We start from the raw sequence: 21,399 nt of genomic DNA on the forward strand, positions 1-21,399 counted from the left end.
AATAGATGACGTTTTATCCCGAAAAATAAGAGTAAAATCGTGACATTTAATACAGTAAGAACGTCAATAAAAATTCCTGCAAAAATAAACTAAATGAGCACCTAGAACAAAACCGATCCCTTGATCAGCGTTTATTTCGTTTCCAGACTTTCATTTCGACAGCGCAGGCAGGAAAATTCCACTAAAATAGCACCATGCGATTGTTCCTGATCTTTTTAATAGGGGTTACATCAAGCCTTTCGGTACCTCTGTTTGACGAAGACGACGGCTTAGACCCAGATTCCAATTATATCTTGGGAATCGGAAGCACGGAAGCTACTCTGCAGACGAAATTAGTTTCAGATCAGAAAGGAGTTCAAGAATCTTTTAATTCCCAACAGGTACTGAAGCCAGACCAACCGAAATCCCCTCCTGGAGATAGCCAGAATGAAGTTCAAAAGACCACCATTTTGCCAAATGCAGCCGTAACAATGCCAGAAAATGCCTCAGTCATATTTTTGAAGGAGACGGAAACAACGCAACAATCGAAAAACTTCCAAGAAACGAGATCAATAACTAAAACAACATCGCTAATAACAGAAGCGACCTTCATAAATTCGAAGGATCCTAACACAACTGCGAGTCCCACTACTTTACGAATGTTCGAAACTACAATTCAACCTTACATCAGTGAAGAGATAGTCTCAATGCAAAAAACGGACGCAGAGTTAACTCAACGTAGCCTGTCGTCAGCGGCGGAAGTTCTTTCGAGTGAGGAAAGACTTGGAACCACAACCGTGACTTCCGTTTTCACGTCTTTCTATCCCACCCCTTCAACTAGCGTTTTCACCACACCAGATAGGAATGCGATTGGAAATCATCACGAACCCGAGATTGTAAAGAGTAAAACGTCAGAAGTTCAAGTTACTGAACCCGAATACACAGTAACCCAGTCAATTTCAGTTTCCGAACCCGAATACATCATTAATGATTAAGGTTAGTGTTCGCGAAATAAATACTTCACCCCGCAATTATGATAATTAACACGTATTTCTCGAATGTAAAACGCGAAATACATATTGAATAGAACTAAAGGTCATGATTTAGATTCTTTAACGTCAGTCTACTCAAAGGGATAAAATAACAATTTTCCGTGATTCCGTAGGAGTATTTTCACTACGGTCTACCTGGCGCGATCCCTATAAGCACCTTCGAGACGGAGCTCTAGTTAGGTGATCATGATGTTAATTAGCACCCTGTTTCTGTTAGCGCCCGCGTTTATAGTGAGTAAAGGGGCGATGGAAAGCGCGAAGTTCCAAGGGAACTCGATCCAATTTAAGGATTGCGGGAACCAGTGGTGCAAAAACGAAAAAGGCATATTCGTGGTCAATCCATTCTATCACGGTGCTTTCCACGGACAAGGCGTGGAACAACTCTTGCCCCCGGAGAGACAGAAACACCTAATTAAACGAACTATATTTGATTGGTGCGACGTAGCTGTACCAGAGCACGATTTAGTTGAGAACACGTGCTACGATGGCAGAGGTTTTAACGGTTTTGGAAATAACGATTACCAAGATGTTTCCAACTACAATTATTACGGCGAAGGCGGTGATCAACCTAAAGTACCACGACCGCCAGGTGGCCGAGATAAACCACAACTACCACGATCACCAGGTGGTCGAGATAAACCAACAAATGGAAAATGTAGGAGATATTCCATACTCTCAAGGGAAAACCAAAAGATCTTGAGATCTTGACTGTTATAACGTTTAGTTATAGATATATTGTTGTAGCGCTGCCTCTGACTTATAAATGATGCCAATATCTCTTTTTGACCATGGCTCGTGTATAACAGCAATGGGAACATTAACACAAAAAAGTATAAATAAGACCAAAATAATTAAGGTCTAATATTAATTGGGTGAAAGATTAGAGAAAGATAGGCCGCGTCTTTTCCCCCAAAGTTCTTCTAAGCTTTACAGAAACATATTCACTACCGTCACTTTTTATTTAGCTATCCCCTTACGCCAGTCGTTTGAAACTGACAAAAAAAAATGTTATTATTTATCTAAATATTTTACAATTTCTTACAGTGATACCAATAACAGAGCCACCAGACGACTATGACCCTAAGGATACGGAAATTATTTAGTAGGTATAAAGTTTTTTGCGTACAATGATACGGAGCAATTGAAATGATTTTCAATGTAATACAATGATAAAATAATAAAGATAATGTTATGAGAACCAGAAATGGGTTTTTGTCTTTTTTTATTGCTTTTAGCATGACGAGTTAATTGGGCACAACAATTACCTGGAGAGTGGGGATTTTATATGCGTACAGAAGGCTTATTTAATTTAATTTTACAGTACTCAGTGAAAGAAATTTAAACGATAATTAATCGATTGTAAAGAACTAAAATAAAATTATATATATCCTAAATCACACATTTTTCAAATACAGCCAGCTTTTTGGGCTAACACAAAAATACCTAATTAAAAACAGAATCCCTGGCAGGATTTTTTTTGATTTCAAAACAATAGAGTATAAAAGAATGTAGTACTGCGTTATGGCTTTGTAAAAACCGTTTGAAGTAAAATACTTTGCGCTTAAATTTTGTACTATACAAAACATTTTTTCCAAGAAATATTGAATATTTGATGGGGAACAATTTTCATAAGAGCACTAATAAGTAGGCGAGCGTTTGGGAAGTCATTGTGTTCAAATAGAATATAATAACGAGGAAGTCAGTTTTTTAGTTTTGTAAAAGTAAAATCAAAAGATGGGCATTAAATATTTAAAAAACTTATTTGTTATAGCTTTTTACACTTATTAACCTGGACTTAATTTTTTATAAGGCCAATTTTATCTCCAATTTTGTAATTTACATATTGTATAAGCGGATAAATTATAATTAAAATTATACTCTGATATTTTTGGCCAGAAAAAACCGCTCGAAAGGCCACATTAAAAGAAGTTTGTGAGAAAGGAAGGGCGAAAAAATTTGAGCACTGTTTGAAATTAGAATGTGATGTTCTTTAAGTTAGAACGTATGCTAAAAATTATTTTTTCCCTGAATTTATGACAAAAAATAATCCAAAAAATGGTAGGTACGGGTAGTTTTAACGTAATTCAACAAAGTTTAGAAACTATTAACCATGAATTAACTATTTTTCACTGGCATGAGGTATAAAGGGCTGTACAACTTTTTTTAATACAAAAGCAAACGGTAAAATCCTAGCGAAAATATATTTGCTGGATGTCCGTAAATTTAGAATTATAGAGCTACTGTGAAGATAAACTTCATATTGTAGCAATAAGGGATCTGGGCGACCTCCTTTGTCAACTTACGCAACACTTAATAAGGGATTATAATCAAATTTAAAGTTTCCAAAAATGCTTTTCAGACATAGAACACAGAAGAATAAAAAGCAGAAAATTTGAAATTATAAATTGTTATAAGTGACAATACTTTTGTTTTTTGGTGGGAAGAGAAAATTTAATTATAATAAAATAAACTATTTAGTTACTTCCCCTAGGCAATAAGGCTTTTTTTAATTTGTTAAAAACACTTTTTTTTGGCTATGGGGTGGAAAACAACTGGAATGCTGCGATATTTTAGTTCAACTAAGGTTATTTTCCCCCTAAATATTTAATGTACAATGATATAGTTATCTGGTCTGCGAAATATTTTCTGTCTGCACTGCGTAGCTTCTTTTATAAGGGACTGACCATTTGAAAGTTCCAAAGAGTTCTTAAATACGAAGTATAATTGGGTGTCTTTTTTAATTGTTTTTATAATTCCAACATTCCCAAATTGTTCTTTTAAAAGACTAGTTTGATCAATTTTGGGGGAAATTGTTAAAAAGACAATGTCAATTTTTAGGTTCACTTTTGCAAGTATGCTCGGATAAATTAGGGTAAACCCATAACGAATAGCGAATACTTTTGGACAATTTAAGAATAATAAGGTCTCTTGAGGCTTTTGTCCATGTTTGATTGGGAAACAAATTTAGCCGCAAATAACGAATTTAACAGACGGGAATGCACAAATCACTAACCTCTTTTTTTTGTAAGTTTAAATGTTCTAAGCGCAGGAAATGCCAATTTTGTATGGTCATTTTTCTAAACCCTGCTAAAACTGGCAGTAAAAAGGTTGATATATACGTTTTGCATCCATGTATACTGTATTATGCGTATTACATTTTACGGGTCTTAAACTTAGAGATGTGGTTATCTTATTTTTTGATTTTTAACTTTACACAGCAAAAATGCAGGGTAAAAAGGTTCAATTATTTTCTTTTATAATCAAAAGTCCTCATTTTCTTTTCTCAGGGGTTATCAAGCCCGTGATTGTTTATCTATATATTTAAACGTGAATAGGCCCAAGGCTATTTTGAATTTCCTTATTATTTCATCAGAAATGCTTTGCTGTTTATTTATACCAGTGATTAAAGGGGAAAAAATCACCATTTAATATTTACGATTATTATAATGCAAAGGCTCAAAGGTACATATCATTTTCTCTCATTCCAAATGCCAAGATTAACATTTAGTACCAACCTACTAGTATTACCTATTCCTGTCAAAACTACAACACGGCGATTATATAGTTCGTCAAAAAAGCGAGATTTAAAAAAACAAAACTTCAAAAAGCACTCCCATTTCTCAAAACAGCGAAGTTTTCCTATACTGATGAACATAGACACGAATAAACTAAAGACCACACATTACTCTTACATGTAACCTTTAAAATGAACTTATCAAAATTATATACCACTAATTAAAAAAAAAATCGCCCTCACATTTAAAGAATGTTTGCTTAACAGCAGATTCTTTGTAAGTTTGACACTAGGTACTACGGCCATATTGAGCGATTGATTTTACTAGACATCGCTTTTTTCAAAACATTTTAGTTCTACTCCCAGTTACTACTACAACGAGAAATGGCTATAATGTTTATCTTATTTGTTATACGTAGTTAATTGGGTGAAAACACATTCAATATTATTTTCTTTCTTTAGGTTTTTATCTCAAAACTATTTTAGAGCACATTTAAAACGTGTGTATTTTTCTATATATTGGGCGGAAGGGATGGTATAGATTTTTCTTATACTTATTCTTAAGAATAAAAAGGCTACGCTTAATTTTATTTCACGTGTTTGGGGGATAAAATATTTCTTCTCCTCGGAAATTTTAATTGAACCACTGTATTAACCACATCTTTATAAGTTTCATTTAACTTCTGTCAATAATTATAGGATGATTTAGATAATTTAAACGCTTTTTTTCACATTTTCTTCTTTAACTAAGCGGGTTAAATTTTTCCATTTACTGTTATTCCCTCTTTTTTTCAAAAAGTAATTTTGTTTTTTTATAGACTGTTCATAATATTTTTCAATTTTTTTTTAGAATCATTTGCTTGATTCTTAATCCATAATAAGATCTACGTCACTTAGATCTGTGTCATCATCAATATCAGAGAACATATCAAACATATCTTCCAAGTCCAAATGGAAAAGGACATGGTTGTCTCTTACTTCGAAAAAATCCCACAAAAATATACGCTGTAAAAAAAACCCCAAACACAGGTTAAATAGTTGGTTCCCAAAATTCCACACAATACAAAAAAAACGTAACTCTTAATAATAATAAAATAATAAATAATATCAAAATGAAATCTTACCTCCACAGTTTCCCACTCTCCATCCTGGTTTTTCCTCCTTCTTCTCTGCGGCAATGGCATTTCCGCTTTTGTTCCATCAGGGTAGGCATGTAGGTAAAAACAGGCACCAGCGAAAGGGCACTCACCCCTGCCTTGTTTGAAGTACTTACAGGGCTTTAAGCTGCAAACAACCACATCAAAAACTTATTAAAACCTTCCAATACATTTTTTCATCAGCCAAAGCTTAGTTAAAATATAGACAAAAGTACAAACGCCACTGTTGACTTAAAGAAATAGAACATTTAAGTACGTGAAAAAGTTATTTTGGGGATAATCTTTTTCAGCGTAGTTTTATTATCCTAAGTCAATCTGTCGCTTTCTTTCAGCAATAACAAAGGATGAATACGTTTAATCCAAAGCAACACAGTACCAATCTATAATTTAATCACTAGAAAATCGCATTGCTAAGAGGTGGCACACAAATCTTTGCCTTCATTCAAACTGCTAAGCCTTAGCTCAACAAAAATCCCTAGAATTATCACTAACCTTAACGCTTTCTTATAATCTTCGATAAGTTTTTCCTTCTCATCAGAAGACTCCACCCAATATTTTGAAGGAGTTACAAAATCCGAGGGTATTCGACATTCGGGACAAGCTCTGATGGTTTTATTATCAAACTGTTTTGTGTTGCGCCACTTGCGTATGCAGGTAAGGCAGAATATGTGCGTACATTTCTCCAAGATTCCAAACCGTCTCTCACTTGGTGGCTCTTTTTCAACAACTATGTCCATGCAGATACCACATGTTTTGTCTAGGCTTCGCTGTACCGCAAATGATAACTCCATATCTCTCTCATGCTCCCTTACACATTCCTTAAAAAACAGTTCAAAAATTTAAATTAATGTTTCAGTTTAATCCTCATTACGATACTAACCTCCCTGTGTTGTTGCCTTTGCTCCTCGTCTAAGGGATGCAAACATGCGTGTCCACAAAAATCGCAAAGTTCTCCGTGTAAGTAAATACATTTATCTTGATAACTACATTCACCCATCATTGCGTAAGGACAAAGTAAATTAGAGGTGGGGCCCATTGGTACGCCTTCCTCAGAATGGACTGTGGAAGCTACGTTGCTAGAGGAGGAGGAGGATGAGTTTGAAGATGAGGGAGAAGACAAAGAAGGTTCCATCAGAGACTCAAAGATTTCATCATCGTTCGCCGCTTCCTCTACCAGCAAATCTTCTGGTTTAACTGTTTGGGCGTATGTTTTTTGGGTTGCTGCAAATTTGTTCAAAGTTTGTCATTACCGATAAAGTCCTAGAAAACTGAACACGAGTATAGGTACCTCTGGGTACAAATTCCGGTGCGTTTAACCACGTGTTGGAAGAGTTTGAGCTTCCCTTCTTTGATGTTGAGCCACTATGAACTTTATTTGACCTAGAAGAGCTTCCAGAAGACACATCATCCCCTAGACCATTATCAACAGTATGGCCCTGTTTCCTTAAGACTGTAAGGCGACCTAAAGGAAAAATATATAATTCCTATGCCATATTGAAATGGCCAGATTAAAAAACAAAATCGGTACCAGTATTCGACCGTGTTTCTTGGGCCTGATTACCGATAGATGAGATCTCCGTTCTACTAACACAGTTTGAACGACTTTTTTCGACCCTAGCAGCAGCTAGTCTTTCAGGTCTTATATGATCGTATCTGCATGATGAACCAAAAGAGCAAGCACCCTTGAGATAGTAACGACAGACATTGTCTAGAACTGAATTTGACCGATCATGGGAGAATTTACAACTTGCACCTTCACGACAAGCTCCGTTAGCAAAATACCTAAATCAAAATGAAATTTTAAAAGTTGATCAGAGGTTAACCATAAGGTTTTTGTTATACTGAATCAACATGCAACGGCGCTAAGCAGCATTAGCATGAAGTTGCAATGTTGACTGGTGCTATTAGCTGATACTTAAATGAAGAATGATAAGCAGTTTACAAATTATATAAATTAGCACTAGTAGTTTCATATTTGACTACATGATAAACAAAAAGAATAAAATCTTATTTAAATGAATTTTTAATACTGCCAACTTTGGTATCCCCTACAAATAACTATTTTAAATCTGTTTTTAAATTAGAAAAACCTTTAATATATGTTGCAATTTCTCATATTCACACCTCAAAAACATTTATGCCTCAGTATAAAATTTATTGTAGAAAGGAAATTTTGAAAGAAAAATAACCAATCCTTGACAGTTCATTGGGCCCTTAGCAACATTTCAGGGCACTCAATTTTTAAATTTAACAATGCTGCATTTGTATCTTCAAATACAGGTTTTCAAAAAAGACAGAAAAAAATGTTTTATTTAATCGACGTTCATAAACGATTATCTATATCGCAAAAAAATTTGAATTTCTGTATGAAAAGGAGTCGCAAAAACACTGATCAATTACCATAATAATAACAAGGGGGTCAACAAGCCATTCAACTGACTCAAGCATAATTAGGCTAACCAAGGCTTAATGCAAAAAAAAATTCATTTCGCCCTTAGGTACCAAAGTGTTACAAGGTAAATTCACGCGTAAAAAATTCGTAGATAAAATACTATAATAATTTAAGAAATTAACGTTATTCTAAGAAATCTTACCGACATAACACGGATTTTATTGAAATAGTTGAATTGGCAGCCTCAGCCATAATGGGGCAGCCGTTTTGCCCCCAAATCACGAATAACACCAGTCAGCAGCAGCACTCTCCCACAAAACGATTCCACACTACGCTCTTTGGGTTTTTTTGCGGAATCAACAGTCGAGAAATATTTCCTATTTTTCTTTCGACTGTCACGCCACCATCGGCAATAGTCCCGGCTTACCTATGGATCTAAATAGAGTTCAAAATATAAACAATGGAAATTGCTGTAGGCTTATTGGTTAAAAACCATTTTTAATTTGTTTGGGAGTTCGGTAATTTATTCAAAAGGTGGGATTACTTAAACTTACCATTTCAAATCTTTAAAAGTTCGCTAAGACTTTCAACACATTCCCAATTTGCATTTTAATTTTAAATTAATCATCATTTAAATAAAAATAAATTGTTAAATAACAGAAAAAAAGTCTTTAAAGTTAACGTTTATTAGCACAATAGCGTTTCATGGACAGCTGGTTATAATTATTATAATAATAAAGTTGTACTTATGTCAGTACTACTCGTTACAGAAGAACAGGCATTATAGCCAAATTTTATAACGATTATACATAACTTAAAACGAGATTGGACCAAAACTATATTAACATAAACATCAAACTTTATACATTTAATTTTTTTATCTGATCAAATATATTTAAACTTCTAAATGGAGAAAATAGTTTTCAGTTTGTGTTTCTTTTACTACATGTATAAAGAGAGGGGGGTATTTAAAACCATAAAAAAAGTTTGAAGCTCCAAACAAAAATTAAATAAGCAAAATATTTTAAAAAGATGTATAATCAAAAGCATTCTCCATTATAAATTCCATCTTAAACAAAATCTCCGAATAAGCTTTATCTCGTTATAATCAGCATAAAATAAATGAGCGTTTTTTTAACCTAAAAGGGGTATATAATATAATTCCAATACTTGCAACAAAAATCATTAGCACCAGTTAGGTTATACGGCTAAACAATTCCATTAAAACCCATCAAAATAAAGAAATAAAACCTAAAACTGGATTTTCTCATTTTATTCATTATACAAAAAGTGATTATCATTTTAACTAGAATTTTGTTTTAACTTTTTTACACGGAATCTCATATGCGTTCTTCAGTTCTGTACGTGGTAAAAGTTTCAATACAACATTACAACCTCCCTAAATTCTTTCGATTTTAGCTTCTTTATTGAATTATAACTAAAAACCCAGAAATTCATCCCTTAGCTTCGTTTAAAATAAAAAAGGTTATTTCGAGAAACAAATTTACAGAAACCAAAATAGTCTTAAAAGTTGAGTAGTTTAATTTCGTTATTATTTAAATAAGTTTTTAAATGAAAAATCGAAACAAATGGGAGAAAAAGATAGTCCATCTTTCATGTTTCTTGAATTTTTAAAAATGGTTAAATAAGAAAAATATTTCAGAAGGCAAGGGAAGGTTTTTCAGGCCTAGTGAATGTTAAACGTTCTATAAAAAGATAGAAATTTTTCATTAATATCTGAAAATTCAAATAATAATTAGTCCCATTTACCTCTTAATATTTACAAAATGGAGCATTTGGCTTTTTTGGGTGGTTTTGTTTTCTTTTCTGGATTTTTTCTGTTGATCTGCCGTACTAAATCGTAGAAAATCTAAAACGTAAATAAGATAAAAATTTATTCTGAGGTCTTGGAAATGGTTATTTCAAATTTAATACCTCGTTGACATTGATTTTGGCTTTTGCTGAGGATTCTAGGAATGCGCAGTTGTTGAACGACCTTGCTAAGTTTGATCCTTGGTCTTTTCCTACCACTCTTTCATCTTCCAAGTCACATTTGTTACCAACTAAGATCATAGGCACCTACATTGATTAAAATTTTTTTTGTTAGATTCTTGGATTTAAAACCAAATTGCAACCACTAACATCATCTGTGTCTTTCACTCTTAAAATCTGTTCCCTTAGGTCTTGAAGATCGTTGAATGTCGACTGTGCGGTAATAGAATATACAAGAACAAAACCTTGACCGTTTTTCATGTAAAGATCACGCATGGCAGTGAATTGTTCCTAAAAGAATAAGGGTCAGTAATTGTAAAGGTTATAAAGAAATCTTTAACAAAAAGCAACTTACAGTTCCAGCTGTGTCTAATATTTCTAACATACATTGTTGTCCGTCTACTTCAACTTGCTAAATGATGAATTTTTTAAGATTAATATTTGAAGAGAAATACAAAAAAAATTTGAAACAATACCTTTCGGTAACTGTCCTCAATTGTTGGATCATATTTCTCAACAAAAATTCCTTGGACAAATTGAACTGTCTATTAATTAATAATTACATTATTAAGCCTCTAAGAATTTGGTTCAATTTCCTTAAATATTAAACACATACCAAGGCACTTTTTCCAACTCCTCCACTACCCAACACTACTATTTTATACTCCCTCATTTTTTTAATAAACTAAAAAAAAACAGAAAAGTAAATTAATTTATTAACTAATTATTTTGGCTTTTCACTTTAAGTGTGTAAGTGCTATTTATCATTAAAACTACTTCCCATACAAAACATCAAGTATCAGAGATTTGTTCAAGATATATACATGCGTTAAAGTAGCTAACAATTTATAGACCTCGTAATACAAGTAGCCCACATGAAAGCAGAGCGATTCCCGGCAAAACTTATTATAGTGAATGTAGGACTAGAGTATCCTGTTGGTAACCCACTCTTTTAAAAGCTTTGGGGAGCAGTATGACCTCAATACATTAAATAGAGATAGACCCAGTTCACTCATTTTGGGCAGGTGCATACTGAACAAAAAATATTAAAACGATACTAATTGCATACAATAAAGTTCGATATTAGTTATTTAATAGAATTAGCTAAAAGAAAAGAGCATTGGATTGACAATTTCATTAGCAATCTTTGAATTGTTCAAATAGTGTAATTGATATTCTAGCCCAAAATTATTGTCCAATGTTTAATTAAAGGAATATTTAAAGCGAAAAATAGCGTTTCAAATTATGAGCATTCATAACTATTTGAAAGACATAACTACAAGAGTCCTAGAAATTAGCCTATACCCCTGGTAAAGACTAATGGGCCTAGCCCATTTACAAAGGCTTAACAATTATATTCAAAGAAAGATCTCATTCCTCACGAGTTATTAAATCTAAGCACTTATATTAATTTATATAAAATACAATACACAACTCATTTATACTTACGAAATAAAACTGCCGAAAATTAAAAGTTATTTACACACTGTACGGGATTTACGGATTTTGATGCCTAGGCCTTCTATAAAATTTGTTTCTTTTAAAGGAAAGGTTTAAAAAGCGGACGAGAGCGTCACAAACTTCAAGGCAGCGCGCACTCCCTAACTATGCACCCCTACAGTCCCTCTTAGGTAAAAGAGGAAGTTCTATGTTATGATATTTTTTATTATTCAATATCCGGCGTTTAAAAATGACGTCAGTCTAATTCCCAATAAATACTATAAAAATTAATGACTCAGATATAATGCTACAAAAATTGCGTCACCTTTAAGGTATCACATGAATCAACGCATTTTATTCAACGGTTATTTTACAGACTTTTGCCATGTGCTTAACCGCGGCCTCAGTGCCTTAACCTAACCTGACTGCTCAAGACTCGTTTTCACACACCTTTGTCATTCAAAATCAGATCAGACAAATCGGATTCTTCATAATATTTCAGATATCCGTTCTAAATTAGCATCATTTCTGAGATTCAAATGACAAGGCCAAGGAAACTCTCATCTTCCGGGCAATTAATAAATTAAAAGCCACAGAATAAAAACTCCTCGTCTCTCTTCACTTTGGGGAAAACAGGCAGACGTTCTCAACCCAATCAGATAAGATCAAAGTAGCGTAAACACTTGTAGGCTTAAATTAAGGGGATCCATAGACCAAAAAAGGTTAATAACCTTTCCTGGTATACGACATGGCTATCTAAGATTAAGTTACAGCTAATCTAATTGGATTTAAATACCTCTTTAAACCAAATTAGATTAGATATTTTCAATATTTGCCAAAATGAGGCAACGCGACCTATCCCTTAGGCTTACCGTCGTGGAACTACTAAAAGTTTATCAGTTTTCTGCTTTTATCCTTTTTTGTAAAGGCGGGGTGGGGTTATGAAAGTAGCTCTTATCTTTAACCAATCACAACCATAGGATTTTGGAATAGTAAATTTCAACCAATAACACGCGTGATCTAAAGTTCAATAGGTTAAAATAATTTTTATAACACTTTGGAGTTTTCGTTTTGTTTATGTTATAAATGGATTTAAACGATTTATTTTTTTCTTGTAAGAAAGGTGATTTAGAAAAAATTAAGTGAGCTATTTTAATTCGATCGAGTTAATTTTATAATTTATTATAATAATTGAATTGTTACAGATATTTGGTCATTCAAAAAGAAATTGAATTGAATGTGAGGGATAATTGGGATAGTACACCACTGTAATTAATTTAAAACATATGATTTAATCAGTGGCGTATCAACACATGCAAGATGGTTTAAGCTAGAAATTACATCAACACTAAATATTTCAAAGCATGGAAAATATGGCCAATGCTTTTTAGTTCGTTTGATTACCGAATAAGTAGATTAGTCCATTATAAAGGGATAATAAAGCTAAACCCTAAACAAATTTGAAGACATTTAAAAAACTTACTAATATCTCGTACCGATAGGTCTTCGAGTGAAAAACTAAATTAAATTAAATAGGTGGTTCCTTTTAACTTAACTTTTAGTTCCTTTACCCGATAAATTTTCAGATACGCCATTGTTTACATTCTGTAATTTCAAAGAAAATGTTTATTTTTCATTATTTTAGGTACTATGCTTGTTTATGTGGCCATATTGATATAGTACAATATTTGTTAGAAAATGGTAGCTGAATATAATTGTAGAAATATATCACTCATTCGATTTAAGTATTAAAACATCTAGGTGCCAGATGTGAAGCTAATACTTTTGATGGTGAAAGATGTTTTTATGGAGCATTGACAAATGAAATTCGAAACCTCTTGTGGAATTTTAATGTAGTGAGCTCGCAGTCAATTAGGAGGGATTTTTATGAGGAATTTCTTAGAAAGTAAATATAAATTAGTTCTAATACAAGCCAATTACAAAAGCCACGTTTTTTCTTCAGACTTTTTGAAGATGGAGAATATAATGATGTTACTTTCGTGGTTGAAGGCCAAGAAATTCAAGCTCATAGATGTATTTTGGCTGCACGGTCCAACTATTTTAGGCAGTTAATGAATGGGAAATGGCAAAACAAAGCTATTATAACTATAAATAATCCCAAAGTAATAAATTTAATATTTAAAATTAAAGTATTTCAATTAAATTTAATTTTCATAGGTAACCTATCATGGCTTTCTGACTGTCATGCAATATTTATATACTGGTTAGTTACGATTCTAATTTTTAATTAAGCATTACTAATTTAATGTTGTTAATGTTAGCTAGGCTGGAAACTCCGCTGGATAAAGTAAATGAATGTGTTATTGTTGCAAAGCAATGTCAGTTGGAAAATTTAATAGAACAAATTGAATTAACTGAGAAAAAAGTGGAATCTTTTGGTACTCTTAAATATTATCCATTTTTTGGGTATGTTTGTTTCATTTCTTGTTTACAGTCAGCTCGAAGCCTGGTATGAATGTAACCACGTTATTGATTGAAGATAATGCAAATAGTATTGAATTACGGAGGGATTTTGCAAATCTTGCTTGGAATTCTTTACCTCTTGAGCTTAAAAATTTTAGAGTAAGTAGGTTTTTAATGTAAGTTGTTCAATTAAGCGTAATGCAGTCTCTCACCACAGCTGGAGCCCAAGGATGGGGTAACTTTGTGCCAGTTTGCTGATGTCTCTTTTTGCATAGACAACATTAGATTCCTCTGTCACAAAGTAAAATATTACTCTTAAAATCTTACTTTTGAATTTTAAAAGTTATTGTTTTGAAATTTAAGGCCTTTTATTGCGGTCAAAGTGATTATTTCAAAGGGCTTTTACAAGATCATTTTGGAGAATTCTCTGAAAGAAAATACAGCGCTAGCATCCCAGAATTTGAATTGAAGGATGTAAATGTCGATACCTTTGTCAAATTGCACATGTATATCTATCAAAATTCCACCGAGGTACTTGGAGCTACACTGGATATTTAAGCTTGATAATGACAAAATCTTTTCTTCTTCAGCTGAAATCATCTAATGTTTTTGATATCATGTGTGTAGCTGATCTATATTTACTAACAGGACTCAAGAAATATTGTGCCAATTTTTTGGGAACACAACTTGAACTATCAAATGTTATTGAGATTTTAAAAACTGCTCGTATTATGAATTTGCCCAGGCTAGAAGAGCAATGTGCAAAATTTCTTGCGAATAATTTAGAAAAGGTTTCAATTTATTGCACAATTTAAATGTGGATAATTTCAATATAAAATGGCTTTCTTAGGTCCTTGATATGGATGACTTTCAATCACTGGTCTTGACGGATGCAAAGGATGTTAAAGAAAGGCAGGAAACAGACAGTATCACGATTATAGATGATATAAGATATCATCTGCATAGCAACATGCAAACTTCAGAGGCTATTCAAAAGGCTAATAAAAAACTCACACAGATAGAACAACTTTTAGATAAATTAGATTTAGACGCTTAAGACTTGTATTGTAAATTTGAAAATTTATTAAAGCTTTATTTTGAACTTATTTTATAAATTGTCACATTTAAAAATGAGAAAGGTGAAATAAAAAGATTCCCATATTTGTTTTAAAACAAACAAAATAGGAATTTTTTTGTTGATTCCTTTCTTGCTAATACTTTAAGAATATAAAATCTTACAAAATATATTCATTATCACAGTCGCATCGTAATTTTTTTAGCATAAAACAAAAAATTAACGACTGGTAACAAGGTGAATTCTTAAAAAAGTGAAAAATAAATTGAGAAGAATCAAAAGGATTAAAACGGTGGAAAGGCCATAAATTGATACAAAAATAGGAATGTGAAAATTATTGTGTCTGGTACATTGTAGCCAAGATTACAGAGAAACGTTAAAAGTCATCGCGCCACTGAGGATCTTCTTGCTGGGCACGTTGACTAATTGGAACAGCTAATTCTGCATCACTTAAAGAAGGAACTGTGCAAAAAAGAAAAATTTAATAAACTTGGAAAATTTTAACATTCTTTTTTTTTAGTTACCAAGACACATTGACTTGAGCCTATCCATCACATCAGCAATTTCTTGTTCTGGAGGTTCATAAGCACATCCTACATAACTTCCTTTGTTCCAACAATACATCAATAACCTTCACCAAGATTTAATGAATTAAGAATCATTCCAGTTAAGTTCTTGGATTTATAAGAAACTCACTCTTTCCAGTGTTTATCTAAAGCTAGCAGCTTTGGATTGCCTACAATAATGAGCAGAGATTTTGCCCTAGTAATACTAACATTGAACCTCTTTGAAAATAAATAAAACAAAGATGAAAAAAAGTTTTCAAATAACAAAAAATATTAACTATATACTTTTGGATTTTTGACAAAACCAAGTCTAAATTGGCTATCATAGGCCATCAAATCAGGATTGCTTCTAACTGTAGATATAATAATGACTTTCCTTTCCTGGCCTTGAAATTCATCCACAGACCCAACTGAAACCTCATCGTATCGCTTCTTATGAAGTTCATTCTTGATTTTAATTACCTGAAGATTTAAAAAGATTACTTAAAATAAATATTGCTATGGGCAAACACAAAAGACTCTGGACCTGCTGTCGGTAAGGTGTGATAATGCCGATTTGCTGTTGAGTTAAGTTTATTCCGCGATTTCTGGCTTCCATAAGCTTGATAACGTACTGTATTACGATAGCTACTTCTTCAGCATTGAAATATGATGGACTTTTTTGCTCTCTCATATCACGTCCATAAATACCTTGGAAAGGATTTGTAGCAATAACTATTAAACATTCCCCATACAAAATATTTCTTTCATATAGGTAATTTTAAATTATAGGGTTTTGCCCAATCGCTAGTAACAAGTGCAGCTGTTTTCTCCTATTTTGGGGTTTACCATAGGTAAGATAGTACGCATAAGTATGACAATCCTTTTTTTTTGCAACAGTATTTTTTTAATGATGTGGTTAAGTACTGAAAATATACCAAGAGCTGTTAATAGACTAGAAAAGTGTCAAATAAATATGTTTACGGTGGCAAATTAAGTTACTGAAACTTAAGATATAATTCACTAGCATAAATATCTCCATTTTGGACAGTAGTTACTTTAGAATTTGACCATCACACTATTCTGGCGGTAATTTTGCCATTAAAGAGAGCAAGTTGTGACAACTTTCCTGCTTTGAAACTATCAATTGGGCTATCATTAACCACATTTGTTAAGTATCATGCTTATCCCCTTTTATATTACTTATGGTTTTATGTTTTACCATGAAACAATACAGGAAAGTCATCATATGTCAATCCATCCCAATGACACAAAGACTCCCTTTCAAATTTATCGGCATACACCTGATAAGTAGATAAATTAAAATTTTACACACACTGAAACTATTTAATAAAGAAATACCTCCAGCTCATCGTCGTAAAACATTTTGCTAGGCAACTTGACGATCGCTGGGTGGCTACGATAATTTCTGACTAGTCTTGTTAGGACCCTTGGGTCAAACTTGCCATCTTTTCTTTGGTAAACTTCGCACGTCTGCATCAACCTTTCAAGCAAAGAGCGACCCAAATTGTATTTATCCGCTACCTTACATCGTATCAATGGCCCTAATTGTGCAGGATCTCCTTTAGTTTTAAATGAAAGTCGGAGTCAAATGGTTGGATCATCTGTTTTTAGTAAAAGTTCACTCTTACCTGCCAAAACCAGTTGGCCACCATAGCCCTGACTCTTTGGATATCTACATTTAAGCAAACCAGCAACTGGAATGAGAGTTTCAGGTTCAAGGCCATGGCCAGCTTCGTCAATGAAAACATGGGTAAAATGGCCTTCTGGAACTGCCACTGAAACAATGCGAGTACAATTGATCATAGTAGATATGACAATACGATACATCATGAGTTTTTCTCTCGATGGCACGTAAAAACAATTATCTTGCGCATCATAGTTGCAGCAACTGTGTCTCTAAGTGAAAAAAATACCCACAAGAATAAGAAATACAACTCTTGAATTCCTACTCTATATATTCATACCTTAATTTTATCTGGAACCTTTTTCCAATCTCGACTATAAGCATACAAACGCAATACGTGCGATGAAGTCACGTGGTCTAATAGTCTTTCAGTTATCAAATCTGAAGCACTGTTTGACGGTGTAGCTACGAGGATATATGACTTTCCACCAAACTTTTGCGATTTCCATATCTTTTCAAAAAGACAATTAAATTTGTGGTTTTTATAAATAATATTATCCTTGAATTTGTTAAATTAAATGACAGCCTGTAGTGAGGAAATATAATTTTGCAAAAAACCTGTTTTATTGCTTCAACAATAGTGACAGTTTTTCCAGTTCCAGGTGGACCATGGACTAAATAAGGGGCTGGAAGTGACGAGCCAGCGACAATATGCTTTATAGCAGTACATTGCTGGGGATTCTCCTCAATTTTACGGTTGAACATTCTATAAAAAACATTTTAAGACATTGGATACCAATTACGATAGAAACAAATAATTGCTCTTACATTAATTGATCAGTTGGGTTGAAGAGAGTAGGGCATGAAGCAGCCGTTGAGAAAGAAGGAAATAAAATATATTTCTTCTGAGCGTCAGTTAGTATATCTAAAGACCTATGCATGGAGAACAATGGAAATTTATTGTATGTGAAGCGCACATCAAATCGAAGACCATTCATGAAGCGATTCATTAATCTGTAATAATCAGAATCTTTAGCCTACAACTACTACAAATAGGCCAGTACACGCAAAACACACTGGTTATGAAAGCCCAAAAGAACAGTGTTGTCTGTTATGCTAAAAACGGTTCCTTGATATTCGACATCTTTTTTTGATTTTATTTCATCATCCCTCCTGACAAAAATATGATCTCCAAGTACAACTGATGGCCGCTGTTCGGCCAAACCAGGAACCTAAATTGGATATCATTCAATTTGCTAAAAACCAGTTTTTAAATTCAGGATGTCTACAAAAACTGGAATTGGGCTAATAGGAACCGCCTCTCCAAACCCAATGGGTTTTATATGACCATCAACCAAATTTTAACTGGCAAATGTCCCCCCCCCCCCCCCTACATAAAGAAAGTCTCAATTAATTTTTATTTTGTAGTGAAAGGTTTACCAGTTATTAGACCCATTCCATTTTATTGTGAGCACCATTTATAGAGACATCTAGTTTGTTTACATTTAAAGTCAAATAGTCTTTAGATTTTGCAGGTTTTGATAACTTTACGTCCAACATGTCATACTTTCGTATATCTTTGCAAACAAAAACAAAGTTCTATAAATATCAATATTCAGTTACCTTTTTTTTAAATTATCTAAAAACCTTTATCACACTGTAGCTCTTCAAAGTTTAACAAAGTTCGAAAATAATAATTGTGGGATTTCATGTCCATTCCATCCTTCAAGAGTGTTCTGTAATATAAGTAAACATTAAAACAAGATTATACGACGTGTAAAGTTTAATATTTTACATCAAATTCCGAATCAAAGTTTGTTCTTTATGAAGAGGTAAAGCACGATGTTTCCCATTTTGATACGTCCTCTGAATATCCAGAATTGCATCTTTCATAGTATGCGGGATTTGTACTCTTTTCAACTCAATTTCTTCAACTTGTTTAGGCTTATTCGGTGTTGCTCTTGAAATGTATAGAAAAATTCACACAACTAATCACACAATTCGATCTAACCAAACCATACCTAATAAATCTTAAGCCTGGATATATTTTTGCGGCTGGTTCCAAACTTTGAACAAGATCAGTTGGACAATAAGGTTCCACCTCTTGCAGAGACTCCACAATTGAATCGCGGCAGTGAAGTTCAATATACCTCACGATATAAAAAATTTCATGATTTTCCTTTCTGAATAAAAATGCCAATGGTGATAAGTATAAACCAACATCCTTCGGTTCAAAATTAATTTTAATTTGATATGTTGATTCTGTTTGAAATATGCAAGATAAAACGTAATTAATTATGCTTAAAAAACTTGAAAATTATTTAGACATTCACCTTTTAACATTTTAATCATTCTATTACCAGTATAAACTTCTAAATTATCATAAACTTGATAAAGACATGGAATTTTGGTAAGAAATTCAAATTGAAGAAAGTAGACCGTTTCCTCTAGATTTTCAATACAAATTGTTATACTGCAAGGTACTGATGGTCTTGTTGGAACAACTAAAGCCGGAACGCAATTCCGGTATTCTAGACAGCTAACTTTAACTCCATTTTTGTCTTCCATAAATGTTGATCTAAAAGTAAACATTTTGGTAAAAGATATGTAATGTTTGCAATCTGTACAGTAATTTGAACGTCTGTACCATTTATAATACCACAAATTTGCGTAGACAATTGTGTTTTTCTAATGATATTAGGTTGGTAATGTCATGTAATCAAGTTAACTTACTTATGTTGGTCCAGAAAGTGTTTGATGTAGTTGAGCATGTGATTTGGTGAAGATTTGTGAACATCAAAAGCTGCTTCATTTTCACATAATATATCACAAATTGGGCAACTTAAAGTTGAAAATAAATCCTTCCCGTCAGCTTTAGGGTAAATTCCCTTATTTGAAGATCGAGTCCTACTGGAAGACCTTGTTCTTCGATTTTCATGACAAGTAGCCATTGTGATTCACTTACACCCTTAAAACTCGATGTCAAAATAACGTACTATTACTAACAAATAGAGATTAAAAGTTGACAAACTTGGCTACATCCTCACCGATAAATAAATTAAAAAAAACTGTCAACGTAATTACGTAGATAACTTTCTCCCCTCCCCCCAATATCCTACATTTGTATTTCACAACACAAGCCAGGAAACGCACATCGTGTTCAGCATTAATAACTTAATAATGCAAAATCGTAACTAAAACTTACTGATTTCACGTGATCCTTCAGTGGGTACGACCATAGATATATCTGCCCTACATTTCAGAAACGCATTATCTCCAAAAAGCTGTTTTCGAGAAAAATCGCTTTTTGTGATTTTTATAAAAAATAAGAAAATTAAACTAACTAGAAATGAGGAAATTAATCGATTTGGGGTATTTTTTAACGAAGATTCCGAATATGACATTACCAATGACCTAAATTACTTGGATGTTTGAATAATGCGACATAATGCGTTTTGAACGTCCTCAAAAGAACAAAATACTGCGCAGAAACGCATTAAAATCACATAATGCGTTTCTGCGGAGTAAATTCCAACTCCTGAGTCAAAACAGAAACGCATTAAATGAAATTTGTTGCATTTCTAATTATAATCGGACGATTCCACAAAAATCGTGTTATAAGTTAATTTTAAAGGAAAATAATCAAAATAAGTAGTAAATAATAACTGGAGTAAAGTAACTATTATCTTAACATTATATATTATCATAACTTAATAAAAAAAATTATTTAATTATATTATCATAAGTTAATTATAAATAAGCTTAGTATTAAAATAAAAAAATGAAAACATTTTATTTGTTAAAATAAATATTCTTAAATAAGGAACATTTTGTTCACAGCATAAAAACAATTATAACTAATTTACATTATAACATAACATTCTATATAACGTTCTATTCTTCGGCCAATCCACGACTCTTTAGTAAGTCATCGCTATTGTTGTTTCTGGCAGCTCCATCCAAAATTATCTATGAATAACGGGGATTCGACAAATAATTTCCTCAATTAGTTTAGCTTTCTTGGAAGGATTAATTGCCCATTGAAAAGTAGTCGGAAATGAAGGAAAAACATTTAAATATGACGTTTGCATGAAGTTCCATCCCTTTGGCCCAAGTATGCCCCCTCTAAGCGCATTGAAAAGTAGTCGGAAATGAAGGAAAAACATTTAAATATGACGTTT

General features: G+C 32.9%; 5 protein-coding genes across 8 annotated transcripts; 2 read left to right on the top strand and 3 right to left on the bottom strand.

Annotated features, from left to right (window-relative positions):
• Positions 1-130: 130 nt before the first annotated feature.
• LOC149940945 (uncharacterized) lies at positions 131-2,236 on the top strand. 2 transcript variants are annotated; one of them, XM_090180154.1, is made up of 2 exons: positions 131-975; positions 2,076-2,236. In XM_090180154.1, exon 1 carries the CDS (start codon positions 195-197, stop codon positions 972-974), a length of 780 nt encoding a protein of 259 aa, XP_090036280.1. In that variant the 5' UTR covers positions 131-194; the 3' UTR covers position 975; positions 2,076-2,236. The 2 variants fall into 2 exon arrangements, with proteins under 2 accessions (XP_090036280.1, XP_090036281.1); XM_090180155.1 differs by lacking the exon at positions 131-975 and adding an exon at positions 1,152-1,686.
• On the bottom strand, positions 2,104-8,490 carry LOC149940946 (putative E3 ubiquitin-protein ligase makorin-1). The gene is made up of 7 exons (XM_090180152.1): positions 8,297-8,490; positions 7,231-7,484; positions 6,991-7,164; positions 6,583-6,923; positions 6,195-6,520; positions 5,670-5,829; positions 2,104-5,550 (listed from the first exon to the last, which is right to left on the bottom strand). The coding sequence occupies exons 1-7, from the start codon at positions 8,344-8,346 to the stop codon at positions 5,413-5,415; spliced, it is 1,443 nt and encodes a 480-aa protein (XP_090036278.1). The 5' UTR covers positions 8,347-8,490; the 3' UTR covers positions 2,104-5,412.
• Positions 8,491-9,352: 862 nt separating this feature from the next.
• Rap1 (RAS oncogene family member Rap1) lies at positions 9,353-12,337 on the bottom strand. Of its 2 annotated transcripts, XM_090177576.1 has the most exons (9): positions 12,323-12,337; positions 11,536-11,608; positions 10,703-10,771; positions 10,563-10,631; positions 10,442-10,498; positions 10,237-10,377; positions 10,030-10,173; positions 9,865-9,964; positions 9,353-9,800 (listed from the first exon to the last, which is right to left on the bottom strand). In XM_090177576.1, exons 3-8 carry the CDS (start codon positions 10,757-10,759, stop codon positions 9,875-9,877), a joined length of 558 nt encoding a protein of 185 aa, XP_090033702.1. In that variant the 5' UTR covers positions 10,760-10,771; positions 11,536-11,608; positions 12,323-12,337; the 3' UTR covers positions 9,353-9,800; positions 9,865-9,874. The 2 variants fall into 2 exon arrangements, with proteins under 2 accessions (XP_090033702.1, XP_090033701.1); XM_090177575.1 differs by lacking the exon at positions 12,323-12,337 and having other exon boundaries at positions 11,536-11,784.
• Positions 12,338-12,581: 244 nt separating this feature from the next.
• Positions 12,582-15,048, top strand: LOC149940948 (ankyrin repeat and BTB/POZ domain-containing protein 1-like). Of its 2 annotated transcripts, XM_090177630.1 has the most exons (12): positions 12,582-12,668; positions 12,732-12,794; positions 13,172-13,227; positions 13,288-13,432; positions 13,490-13,649; positions 13,705-13,750; positions 13,809-13,925; positions 13,982-14,109; positions 14,168-14,251; positions 14,314-14,481; positions 14,541-14,741; positions 14,801-15,048. In XM_090177630.1, the coding sequence occupies exons 1-12, from the start codon at positions 12,613-12,615 to the stop codon at positions 15,005-15,007; spliced, it is 1,431 nt and encodes a 476-aa protein (XP_090033756.1). In that variant the 5' UTR covers positions 12,582-12,612; the 3' UTR covers positions 15,008-15,048. The 2 variants fall into 2 exon arrangements, with proteins under 2 accessions (XP_090033756.1, XP_090033757.1); XM_090177631.1 differs by lacking the exon at positions 12,582-12,668 and having other exon boundaries at positions 12,732-12,765.
• LOC149940949 (RNA helicase MOV-10-like) lies at positions 15,045-20,402 on the bottom strand. The gene is made up of 18 exons (XM_090177629.1): positions 19,952-20,402; positions 19,552-19,796; positions 19,240-19,480; positions 19,014-19,178; positions 18,866-18,954; positions 18,722-18,795; positions 18,296-18,450; positions 18,047-18,232; positions 17,837-17,984; positions 17,559-17,729; positions 17,223-17,490; positions 16,933-17,153; positions 16,793-16,874; positions 16,118-16,281; positions 15,877-16,053; positions 15,722-15,810; positions 15,550-15,656; positions 15,045-15,487 (listed from the first exon to the last, which is right to left on the bottom strand). Exons 1-18 carry the CDS (start codon positions 20,167-20,169, stop codon positions 15,402-15,404), a joined length of 2,886 nt encoding a protein of 961 aa, XP_090033755.1. The 5' UTR covers positions 20,170-20,402; the 3' UTR covers positions 15,045-15,401.
• Positions 20,403-21,399: the final 997 nt, after the last annotated feature.

This window comes from Leiobunum rupestre, chromosome 6, assembly GCF_980474605.1.
Source record: "Leiobunum rupestre chromosome 6, qqLeiRupe1.1.hap1, whole genome shotgun sequence".
NCBI lineage: Eukaryota > Metazoa > Arthropoda > Arachnida > Opiliones > Sclerosomatidae > Leiobunum > Leiobunum rupestre.

Excerpts from the sequence above, each read along its gene's own strand:
- LOC149940949 (XM_090177629.1), bottom strand. The coding sequence starts at position 20,169 with ATGGCTACTTGTCATGAAAATCGAAGAACAAGGTCTTCCAGTAGGACT. Across the intron at positions 17,154-17,222 it reads TGGCCAACTGGTTTTGGCAG|GAGATCCTGCACAATTAGGG; the intron begins GTAAGAGTGAAC and ends TTAAAACTAAAG. Across the intron at positions 15,488-15,549 it reads GCTCAAGTCAATGTGTCTTG|TTCCTTCTTTAAGTGATGCA; the intron begins GTAACTAAAAAA and ends TTTTTTGCACAG.
- LOC149940946 (XM_090180152.1), bottom strand. The coding sequence starts at position 8,346 with ATGGCTGAGGCTGCCAATTCAACTATTTCAATAAAATCCGTGTTATGT. Across the intron at positions 6,521-6,582 it reads AAAGGCAACAACACAGGGAG|GAATGTGTAAGGGAGCATGA; the intron begins GTTAGTATCGTA and ends CTGTTTTTTAAG. Across the intron at positions 5,551-5,669 it reads GAGAGTGGGAAACTGTGGAG|CGTATATTTTTGTGGGATTT; the intron begins GTAAGATTTCAT and ends TTTTTTTTACAG.
- LOC149940945 (XM_090180154.1), top strand. The coding sequence starts at position 195 with ATGCGATTGTTCCTGATCTTTTTAATAGGGGTTACATCAAGCCTTTCG.
- Rap1 (XM_090177576.1), bottom strand. The coding sequence starts at position 10,759 with ATGAGGGAGTATAAAATAGTAGTGTTGGGTAGTGGAGGAGTTGGAAAA. Across the intron at positions 10,174-10,236 it reads GAGTGAAAGACACAGATGAT|GTGCCTATGATCTTAGTTGG; the intron begins GTTAGTGGTTGC and ends TAATCAATGTAG. Across the intron at positions 9,965-10,029 it reads CCAAAATCAATGTCAACGAG|ATTTTCTACGATTTAGTACG; the intron begins GTATTAAATTTG and ends TTTACGTTTTAG.
- LOC149940948 (XM_090177630.1), top strand. The coding sequence starts at position 12,613 with ATGGATTTAAACGATTTATTTTTTTCTTGTAAGAAAGGTGATTTAGAA. Across the intron at positions 13,751-13,808 it reads CATGCAATATTTATATACTG|CTAGGCTGGAAACTCCGCTG; the intron begins GTTAGTTACGAT and ends TGTTAATGTTAG. Across the intron at positions 13,926-13,981 it reads GAAAAAAGTGGAATCTTTTG|TCAGCTCGAAGCCTGGTATG; the intron begins GTACTCTTAAAT and ends TCTTGTTTACAG.